General features: G+C 29.9%; 1 protein-coding gene across 1 annotated transcript; it reads left to right on the top strand.

The window, feature by feature from the left end:
* The first annotated feature begins 2,559 nt into the window (after positions 1-2,559).
* LOC137813581 (uncharacterized) lies at positions 2,560-10,382 on the top strand. Its single transcript, XM_068615921.2, has 8 exons — positions 2,560-2,757; positions 3,225-3,340; positions 3,709-3,817; positions 4,804-4,903; positions 6,602-6,794; positions 9,088-9,189; positions 9,719-10,078; positions 10,202-10,382. The coding sequence occupies exons 2-5, from the start codon at positions 3,307-3,309 to the stop codon at positions 6,758-6,760; spliced, it is 402 nt and encodes a 133-aa protein (XP_068472022.1). The 5' UTR covers positions 2,560-2,757; positions 3,225-3,306; the 3' UTR covers positions 6,761-6,794; positions 9,088-9,189; positions 9,719-10,078; positions 10,202-10,382.
* The last annotated feature ends 1,727 nt before the right edge of the window (positions 10,383-12,109 follow it).

Below are 12,109 nucleotides of genomic sequence, written 5' to 3'. Positions count from 1 at the left end.
AGATTTAACATCTGCTCAACGTAGGCCAATTCACTCAGGGGATTGACTTTCTTCAAGCTAAAACAATCTTTGGACTTCTTGGGATCTCCAAAGTCAAAAATTTGCTAGGATTCACTCCAAGCTAAGCCCCGCATTGACCTTTCTTAACCATGAAGTAAATTTGGCTTGATTTAGACGTCAAGCGAAATCCTTTTGTTCTCAAACTTGGTGCGGGTGACTCAAGCCCTTTCTGAGCGAAATTGAGCTTTCTTTATGATTAAGGATTCTCTTGATTTCAATTACTTTGGTCTCAATTCGCTTAACATATGTAGAAGCGCTCAACATTTTGAGTGATTTCTTGAAGCTTGTTATCTTCACTATCTGTTGAGCCATTCTTCATGTGGTGGGCAAATTGACTCTTTTTGCTCCATATTTGTTTTCTTGTTTTTTTGCAAGATTTTTGAAGATCCCCTCTTTTATTCCTTGTCTCTAGATTCAACTGGAGTTTGGAGTTTGAGAGCTTTTGACTTGCTTTTCACTTGTTTTTACATATTTTCTACATAAATTACATACCTATTGATCCATGATTTTTACTATAATTTGACCCTTATCACTTATCACTTATGTATGTTGAATTTTGTTCATTGTTGCAGTGTCTAAAGTGGTTGTAGCTTCTCAAACTTTTCCTTTCTATTTTCTCATCTCATTTCCTATTAACTCCTCTTCATCCAAGTTTTTTTTTTAAACAAGTGGATGTAGCTCTTGTATAATAGTTAACCAATATAAAACTACTGTTTATATCTTCTTTTCTCTCTTGTTATTTTTTAAAATTTTAATTTATTATTTAGTTATTATTTTAAATTTTAAGACACTAAAAATAACTAAACTGAACCAAATTCTAAAATTGATATACTTGCTAAAGATTATTCTAATTTTTTTTACTTTTTTTAAATCAACTTTGATTCTAATATCTTAATAACTTTATTTCAGGTCAAAATTCATTTATCAAATCTTACACGATAAATTATATCTTACATTCACATACTTCACATTCACGTACCTCTTCATAATCACAACTATATATTACTAATGCTATTTATAATAGGATATTAAAAATTTACATATGAAATACAATTTATAGGATTGAATTATTTATAATTATATCACATTTTAAATATTTTATTCATTACATTTTTAAATATTATTCTTATTACTTATTTTATAATCAGTATCATCCTTTTTATTTTTATTTATTTTGTTTTATAAAAGGGAATAAACACAATATAGTTAATTGATTTATTCTTTTTTATCTCCGTTCTCTTTTCTTCCTCTCCTTCTCTGCTGTATTTGTATTGAGTAGGAGATTTGAGGAGAAGAAAATGAGTGGATATGTGAGGTTGTTTGGATTAAGAAATGATAAAATTGATTTGTGAGAATGATTTATTGAAATTTGTGAGTGAAAAACGATAGTTGAAAAAGAATTTAGAAATTATTTTAAAGGTATAAAATGTAAATTTACAAATTTATTCTTTTATTAAAAATATTTGAATAATGAATTATGATAGTTTTTTTTGGTGTGTAGTTTCAGTTAATTATTTTTTTATAATATATAATATCCTAATTACTTGTATTTTTAATAAAAAATTAAAAAATATAATAACAAATATTTTTGTGTTAAATTGAATAAATTTATTAAATATATTAAAATTTATGAAAATAATATTTATTTTTGTATACATTTTGTTGTATTATATAACTATATATCTTTTGTTGATATTATAATTTTTTTTTATTTTCATTATTTATAATTATATGTTGTTATTAATAGTATATTTAATATTTTTGAAATTTTTAAATAAAAATTTATGTAATATTTAATTTTGTATATTTTGTATTGTAATAAACTGCATGCAAGGTATTTAAGTAAAATGTAAGAATCCAAACTCCTTCATTTGTGTGAAGAATGAAAAATGACTTCTATGCTCAAAATCATTGAAACAAACACACAGAAAACACTTTCTCCACTGCTCCTCATTGAAACAAACACCTTGTTAGTGTTTGGAGATGCATATGTAGAAGCTTGTGTGACACTCAAGTGAATATTCGATATACAATTAATGTTGTAATAATTACATATATTTATTTTAATTATTGTACCTATTTATAGTATCATTTTACCTATTTATAGTATCTGATGATGCTTTATATTTTGGAGCTAAATTAGAATGCGTGTCACAGTTAAGATTTATATTATCCGTAAGATTTAGTTAGTGTTAATACATATTTAACTAATATATTCAAATTCATGTCTTTCAATCAATATTGGGTACTTGGGACCATTACATATTTAATTACTTTTTATATACACCATCAAACTAGTTTTGTAAGAAAATAGAAATTGAAAGAATATTTTGCTATAAATTTTTTTCTAAATCCGACGTGGCAAATGGTAACTTTCAGGTTTGTCCAAACGCCTCAACTTACGTGGGTCAGTTACTAGGATGCTACTGTGATCGACTAACCGCTTGCCCTGCCTCTATCTATATTCATCATCATCATCATCGATTAAATTGTAGTAAAAGAAAAACATTCAGATAATAAAACAAAAACGGGATATGTTAGAAAACTTAAAACCCTAATCCATTCGTTTCCTACCAAAATCATAAATTATCATTTTGCTTTTTGTGAAATTGATTTCTACTTGGTCAGTGAAGTGTTTCTGTTCGTTAATTTGGCGCTGTTTCTGATCACAGGGGATTGCGAATTTGACTTTAGCAGGTTAGTCTTCTTGCTTAATGTTGTTGGTAATTTTTCTCTTGTTTTACTGTTTCAGTGATGGGTCCTATGATTTTTTTTAAGGTAGAAGTAAACTTGTGTGAATGTAAATTTTGGGGTGTAATGTATGCTTAATGTGGATGGAATGCGTTTGTCACATGCAAGGTTGGTGAAATTAGGCTTTGGGTATTTTAGTGCATGCAAATGTTATAAGCTATGGGCATGAATGAGTGGAAAGTGATGATGGTGCTGCAGGATTTAATAAGGTAAGGGCCTATGGGGTTTAGATGGTTGTGCTATCGAGTGTTTGGGGTTTTCATGAGTGAATTAGAGGGAATTAAGTGTAATATACCTTTTGAGTTCTTTATTGTTTAATTTTAATGTATCTGCTAATGGGAAAATGCAATCCATTTTTTTGGTTTATTTAATTTTTTCATTGTTAACCAATGTCTTGTTATCTCTTGTGGCAGTTTTAACCTTAGCACCTCTTGTTGTGAAAGTAGATTCAAATGTAAATGTTATCTTGACTGCTTGTCTCACTGTGTATGTGGGATGTTATCGTTCTGTCAAACCAACTCCACCTACTGTAAGTAGCGGTTTTTATCCACATTGTCTTCTCTGTGTTTCTCCTTTTAAGTCTCAAATCAAGTGTTGTCATGTTCTGACTTATCTGAATTGTGTCATATAATTATACAGGAGACAATGAACAATGAACATGCCATCTGATTCCTTTTTGTTCGGAGTGCAATGTTATTATCACTTTTCTTGCTCTTCAAATTTCTATCTAATGACTTAGTCAATGCTGTGCTGACAGGCTACTTTTTTTTACTTGGGATTGTAGCTCTATCGTATGTTATTTTCTTTGGGCAATTGGCCTCCTTTATGAAGTAAACAGTATACACACATGCATATTATATGTGTGTGTATTTAAATCATGTTTGCTTTTTATTACAGGTATATTTTTCCTCTTTGTACAGGGCAACATTGTTACCATCTATCAAACGTTTTTTGCTGAAGCATTGGAACGAGGACCTCATAGTCTGGCGTTTTCCCTACTTTCGTTGTAAGTTATTTGCTTGCCTTCTTTATTTCCCTGTACATTTGCTTTGAATAATTTATCTCTTAACTGTTGGTTCAGATGTTAAATATTTCTTCCCCTTTGTAAGATACTGACGTACTGCTAACCTGTTGCTGGTTGAATGGTCATGAGATATTGATATTTTCACCTCACAATTAGCTAATAGCCAATAATATTGATATTCTGAAATTTTAAATTTATTTTATTATGCCTCCTTCTTCATTGTATTTCTCTCTATATAGATCTTTTTCCCTCTCTTGTTCTTTGTTTTAAGACAATGTGTATAGTGATTTAAGTGAGTTTTTTTTATACCAGTTAATGTTTATCAATATCTTTTAGTGCATCAATATCGTTGCATTTGTGCTTCATAGACAAAAACTATGCTTTTACTTTTAATTGGTAAAATTTCCATGTTCTGGTACTCTCTTGTCATAGTATGTCTTTGGATTGAATTCTTGCCTTTGTGTTATTAATTGTGGAAATTAAATATTCTATGTCCATAAATGAATTTGAATCTGTTCTCTAAATGGGATAAGAAATCAGAGTGATGGTCTTGTTATTATAATTTAGTCCAAAATCATTTTCTGACTATTTTGATATTAGGCTAGTTGGTTATTTTCTATGTTTTCAATTCTTTAGGACTAGTATAATCAGATTGGAGTTGCATGAACTTTTCATTCTATTAAAGCATGCTATTCTTTGATTGGGAGGAGATAAATCTACAATGATGCCCCATATTGCCTAACTTCTATTTTAAAGATGCAGTTTTTACATTACTGTGATCATTGTCTCTTTTTCTTCCTTTCCTATCTAAATATGTGAAGTTTGATTAGCTACTTATTGGTTTCTTAATGAGTGTGTAACACGTGATACAATGATTGAATTGTGTCAAAGCATTAAGTTTTACTTTTAGTTGCTTTTATCCTGTTTGCACTTGATCTGGTTGACTTTTAGTTGCTTCTATCATGCAGAATGATATTTTTCCTACACCTTTCTTACATAGCTTTGGAGATTGAGTTTACAAAGTCCCATATTGTTGCTGCAATCCCTGGAACCTTTTTCTGTATACAGGTTTGGTTTTTAACTTTCTATCTGTGTATATTTGTTTGAATTCTAGGTTTTTTGGTAGTGACGCGGGGGTGCAGCAGGAAATTGACTCAGTTCAACATCTTGTTCTATAACTCAGTCCAACCTCAGGTTGCAATTATACCAGGCTGTTCTACATTGTTCCTATTCATTTAAGATAACCTGGTTTCAATAATTTACTCTTTTTGGATAAAAGTGCAGTGAGTTTGTTGACTTGCCTCTCTCCCTATCTCTCTGTGTTCCTGGTTTGTTTTGGTGGTTCAAGTATTAGTACTCTAAATTTGAAGGATATTTGGTTTACTACGAAAATATAGTTTGGTCTTTCACTGTCCACTTGGCTGATCATTGTCGTGCTTGCCTAGAAATGTTATCGTCTTCTCTTCCTGTATCTAACCTCACTTCCCTCATTCTACTACTCTAGACTGTGTCTAGTATTTTCCTTTGAAAAAGGAAGGGACGAGGTGCTTTCTTTCTTGTCATGACTTTCACATGTCATATTTTTGCTATTTATAGGATTTCTAAGGTTATAATTGAGAAAATAAATGGAAAAAATCATCTATTAATGGACTGGCTATGTGGAACTTCGGTTCTTAGGTCAAGGTTACCGTGATCATATGGAGAAGGAAGAAGTTGAAGGATCACCAAAGAGTTGACTTAAGAAGCTATGTGCCCTGCCATGGAAATCTATAGACCCCAACATCTTAGGAACCATTAGAACCTTTAAAACTTGTTCCTTTTGGAAGAAGGCTCAAGGCATTCATACTGTCTAGTGGGAAGACACAGGCATATGAACCTGTGTGTCCAATTTTTTTTACGATGATAAAAAGTGAAAATATAATTAAGAATTAATTATTATAATAATTATTAAAATGATTAAATAATTTAAATTTATATTGAAGTTAGAAAAAACGTGTGCATAAAATTAGTCATAAAAATAAATATTTTTTTATTAATTTTTATAACATTTTAATTACTCAATACACTACTAGAAAATGTTTGAATAGGAACTAATTTAGAAATCATAAAAAAATAGTTTCTATAGTAACTAATTTAGATACTATTTTATAAACTAAAAATTATTGGTTTTAAAATAATATCTATTATTAATAAAAATTATAATATAATTAGATACTATATTTTTGGTAACTAATAATAAAAATAAAAATGAAAGTTTTTTTAGAGACCATTTTTTTAAGTCTCTTGAGATGTAATTGAAAACCATTTTCTTAATCACTTCTAATCTATTTTAGAGACTAATTTTTGGTTTCTAAAAATAAAAATTAGAAACTAATAATCATCATATTATTAGATACTTAAATTTTTAGTCACTATTATTTAAATTTAGATATTAATTTTGGAGTAATTAATTTTTAATTCATAAAATATTTTAAATTAATATTTTAAATTTATTAATAGTATAATATTAAAATAATTAATATTAATTTAAAAATTATATTTAAAATAGTATTTTAATCTTTGTATTTTATTTAAACATAAAATTAAATTAATAATTCAAAATATTATTTAAATTAAAAAATGTATGAATTAATTTAAATAAATATTCATATTTATAAAAACTTATTTAATTTTTTAAATCTGAATATACTCTGGAGGTTTGAATTTCTAAGTATCTTAAACCTTTTATCTCTTTAACCTTTTCTATCTCTCATTCTCGGAGGCAAGACACTGCAAACGGAACGCACTCCGCCACGGCGCCACGACAACGCCGCGATGGCAATGCACTCCGCCATGGCTTCTTACTCCGCGACGGCTACTCACTCTGCGACGGCAACGCACTTCGTGACGGTAACACACTCTACGCGGCCAATGGCGCTTCTCTGATCCGAAGGAGACCAACCTCTTCAAGCTTATCATCGTAAGTTTCGATTCGTTCTCCATTCTCGTTCTTTGCCTTTAATTTTTGTGTTTGCTCATCAAAGCTCCGCACAACTTTACTCACGGTGTATCTTTCCCATCTTAAAACCGTTTTCATGTTGTATTCCTTATTTACAATCTATAGGAATCTACGAGACATACTTGCTTAGAAAATACTCTTGGTGGAGAGTTTCTGCCCCAAAAATTTGCACCTACAATTACCATGGTTCCACATATTACTCAACAAATAATTTTGCAATAAAAATGGACCAAATTAGAACCTGTTAATTTATTGTTTCTCAATAATACTTGAAGTTCAAGGAGTGATCCCATTGACGTAGGATTTTTTCCCGAAAATTTGTTCTGACTGATGTTTAAATAAACCATTGATTTGAAAGGTCTAATCAATGTAAGGAGGAAGAAAATGAAAGAAAGGTGGCCTGAAATGTAAACTAAAAATATGATAGTTCAATTTTGTCATGAAATCTTAAAATAATCTCCTTTTATACTAGTAGTTATTATATGGTCTTAGCTACTTTACTAATACAAGCTCAAGTTCACTAAACGGTGGCACTAATAATTGTAATGTGTAATCAGTTTTATTTCTAAATTTATTAATATTGGAAGCAGTAGTAGATAGATGATTATTATTGTCACTTTTGTGCAAAATCAGCATATATAATTGAATTTTATTCCAATCCTTTTCATGCATTAGTTATGAAAACATACCTGCACATGACAATTATAAGAATAGATAACATAAAGCCCATTATTTGCTCCCATAATTATTTTTTAGTTAGTTGTTTTGTTCTTAAAGGTGGATTGAATCAATTGAACCCGATAACATGGTGGAGGAAAATAGTTTACTAGTCCCAAAAATTGCTGTTGGAGTTTTTGGAACTGCATTAGCTGCTTCACTTGTTTGAGATGGGTGGAGTGTAAGTTATTAATATTTTACCTTTAATGCTGGTCCCATTTTCATTTGAATTACACAATTATACACCTTCTTACCATATACATCTATTTCCTAAAGTTGGCCAAAATGTATTCAAAATACCAAGAGGTGGTTGATGCATTGAGGCATGAAAAATTGGGAAGGAAGGAATCAGAGGTAGTACTCTAACGAGTATGATTGAAGTGGTGACTCTTTTAAGTAATGATACTTAAGTTTTTGGAAGACTGAGATGGTGTCAACTAACTATTATTTCTTTTGATGAATGTTTGAGATACCTAGAGTATAATTTTTTTCTCGGCATTTATCTGCTTTGAGGTGTATTTTGGTTAAGTTATGCTTCTAGATGCAATATGATTTGAATTGGAAAATTGATTTACTATAATTGATTTGAATTGGAAGACTGAGATGGTGTCAACTAACTATTATTTCTTTTGATGAATATTTGAGATACCATGAGTATAATTTTTTTCTCGGCATTTATCTGCTTTGAGGTGTATTTTGGTTAAGTTATGCTTCTAGATGCAATATGATTTGAATTGGAAAATTGATTTACTATAACTCTACTTTACAACACAACTATGTTCTTGTATGTCCAAGTTCAAAGGTTATGTTTTATAAATGATAAATTATATTCATTTTAATAAGAAGTTTTTTCAAGGCATTTGTTTATACTATTGCATATCACTAACTACAACATTTTCAATACTCATCCGTGTTTTCTGTGTCTATTATGTTAAATATGATGCAAAGCTATTTTATTAGCCTTTTCAGGTTCTATATGAGTTAGAGGAGAAAGCAAAAACAATTATAGATGAAAGAGAATGTTTTTCGGTTGGATTAAATGTGTAAAATCCCAATCCTACATTGCTCTCCTTGTTAATCCTCATTAATAGTAAAACTAGAAAACAGAAAAATGTAGACCTGCATCTCAATTTTACTGTATTCTTTCTCTGATTAGATGTCTAATATGAAATTATGAATGTACTAATAAAATTCAGTGGTTTCTAATTTTGTGCTTCCTCTTATTTACATTTTGACGGTGGTGGTGGTCTTGTTTGTTTCATAAAGATTTCATTGTACACTGCTTGGGAAAATACACAAGGATTTGATTATTCATTTTGAATTTTAGGGTTTAGTACACAAGGATTTGATTATTCATTTTAAGTTTTAACTGGCTGGTGAATTTTCATGTTTCATAATGGCTATTTAGCAGGAATCATTTGTGCCTGATTTCACTGTGGGTGAAGAGCTATGTATGCCAGCATGTCATTGTTTATATCTGTTTATCATTGATGCTGTAGTTTTTCACTGAAATGGATATAATGGTGTGATTGCATAGGAACATGAAAAGATGGTTGATGCATACTCCTTGATGAGCCAAAAGTTGCAAAACTCCCTGAATGAAAATTCCAACTACGAGAAAACCATTGAGGAACTTAAGGTATGAACTACAAGTATAAACTTAAGAGGCCTGAATAGTGTAGCAACAAAATAATATGTGAATTTATTGTTAGACAGATCAAGATACATTGAACCTCGTAAAAATGATGGAATATGACCTTGAAATTGATTTGATCTAAGATTAAGGTAATATAAATTATTATGTAGTGACAAATCTGGAATCATGCCTTGTAGATTGTTGTATGAAATATTGATATTGATCCAGTTTGGCAATTTAAAACCATTTTGGAACAATGTCTAATATTTCGTTATTTATATTTAGCCTAAAACCAAATGCATCATTGGAGATTACCCTTGAGTTAGTTTCTTGGAAGACTGTCAGATGTAACTTATGACAAGAAGGTCATTAAGAAGATCCCCAAGGAAGGGGAAGGGTATGAGCGTCCAAATGAGGGGGAAATTGTGAAATGTAAATGCTTGTAATTCTTAATGTAGATGATAACCTTGCCATTGTTTATGGATTTAAAACATGGTTCTGATGTTTCCTTCTTGTTTTTGCATTCTTATAGTGAAAGTAATTAGTAGGTTGCAAGATGGTACTTTGTTTTTTTGAAGAAGGGTCATGATGATGAAGGGGAGTTGTTTGAATTCAAAACTGATGAGGGTAACTTGAAAAATGTCTCAATGTTTCTCCCGATTCCCACTAAATTATTTGTTAAGCTAGCTAATATGAGTGTTTTATGGATTGAGCTGAACAAGTAATTGATGGGCTTGACAGAGTTGTTTTGACTATGAAGAAGGGTGAGGTGGCATTGTTAACTATTGTGCTTGAGTATGGTTTTTGCTCATCAGAGTCTCAACAGGAATTTGCTACAGTTCCTTCTAACTCCACTTTGTATTATGAGGTTGAGGTAGTATTGTTTGAGAAGGTAAGTTAATAATCAATCAATGATTTGCAATTTTGCATTCATCTTGTGTTTTAATTTTCATTCTTTCATTCCTTTATCCATTGTTATGTGTTTGTTTCTTACTGATTTGTAACAATCTTTCAGTTCTGGCTTCCACGACCGTCTTTGATTTGTTCCAGCTCACAAGCTTGTAGACAGTTTGATGGATAGAGAGGAATAGACTAAACTTTCTTGTACATATAACTCATGGATATTAACAGAAGTTGAAAGTAGATTTCAAACAACTACAACAATATAATAATTTCAACTTGAGTTTATGTGATTATCTTTTAGTTTCTACCACAATCTTAGTTCACATTCATAATTCATTAAAAAGTTTTTTTTTTGTAAAATTTGAAAAAAATGCTCACTTATAACTATATTTGGATTTTGAACATAATTGTTTTGAGTTGGCGAACTATATAAATTTATTTTAAAACTAGTGAACTTAAATTTACAAATAAATATAAAATATGAAAGAGTGAGTAGGTAAAAACAAATAAAAAAAAATGTAGATAAATAAAATAATATTTTATAATAAATTATATTATTTAGAGACCAATATAGTGACATTTTTTATATTTATATATTTGGTCACTAAATAAGTTTCTATATATTTTGATTACTAAATTGGTTTCAATGAAATTGGTCGTTAATTTGATTTTTAAATAATTGGTCACTAATTAGTTTTTATATATTTGGTCACTAAATTGGTTTTTATTTAATGGTAACTAAATTGGTTTCTAAATTGGAATCTAAATTGGTATCTAAAATTAGCGACCATGATTTTAGCTACTTAAGACTATTAGTTTCTAAATTAGTCTCTAATTAAGTTAGTGACTAATTTTATTATTTTAGAAACCAAAATTTGATGTTTAAAAGCATTTTTTCTTGTAGTGATAGGAGCACTTGTAATTATTGTTGGTAGTTTCTTACATATCATAGATTCAGTTGGAGATCCCATATTAATTAGAGATATGACCAAATTATAGTATGTAAGTGATGCAAATCTCACATCAACTAGGTAATGTCAAATTATAGTTGGTTTTCTGAAATTGAGCTAAGTTTAAATTGTACTTTCTTTTAAGATTCAACAAAGTTGGTTGTATTTATAAGGGGTAAAAACGGTAGAAAAATGTGTTCACAAAAAAGGAACCCACATTATTAATTGTTATAAATTATAATATTCAATGTTTGCATGACGAGTTATAAGTTAGCCTCTCAAATAAACTAATTGTGATATGATTTCTTCTATTTATGAAGCTCAAGATTTTAAGGATGTTTATGGTGTGGATTTTATGAAACTTGCACTAAGATTTTAATCATGTTAGTGACCAACTCTTAACTGGTTATCAACTTCCCCCACTAGGCAACTTGATTGCTAGACTTCTTCATGTTCTCTTAGAAGTAGGAATTGAATATTTAGTTGGGAAACATTGAAGCTTTTGGAATGGTGTCTATTAGAGGAAGAGGTGATTGTGGCGTCAGAAGAGGTAGAAACGGTTGTCCTCACTGTAGCTATTGGTAGTGCACAGATAGGGTTCTCACCACTAGCTCATTGTCATTGTCTACTGGAATGTACTTACAATTCTCTACTACCTCTATCATGTCAATATTACACAATTCAAAGAATGTGATTGATCATCCTCCGTTTCTAGTAGTTAAATTTTGCACATTTGAACAAAGGTGGTCCATTGATTGCTTGTCTCTTGTTTTTCATTGCAATGTTTGGATTTACTCTTGTTTTGCAAAGAACTAACCCCTTGAGGTCCAACTCTCATACCAATTGAAATAACAAGTTAGCTCTAGAGCTTATCAAACAATTTAGAAAACTTCTCATAATGAGCTACTAATTAGACAAGGGTTGTCTAATGGTTAATAGTGCTCAAATATTTGTGAGACATTTGTACATACAATCTAAAGTTGGTACACGAACTATAGACACGACATTGTAGCACTTTCAATTTTTATACTGGTTCACCTCAACCTAATCTACATCCAACTTTCTTTACA

Source organism: Phaseolus vulgaris, chromosome 1 (genome assembly GCF_051622355.1).
Source record: "Phaseolus vulgaris cultivar YP4 chromosome 1, ASM5162235v1, whole genome shotgun sequence".
In the NCBI taxonomy this organism is placed as follows: Eukaryota; Viridiplantae; Streptophyta; class Magnoliopsida; order Fabales; family Fabaceae; genus Phaseolus; species Phaseolus vulgaris.
Note: the sequence above shows the minus strand (reverse complement) of the source record. Positions and strands in the feature narration are given on the sequence as shown.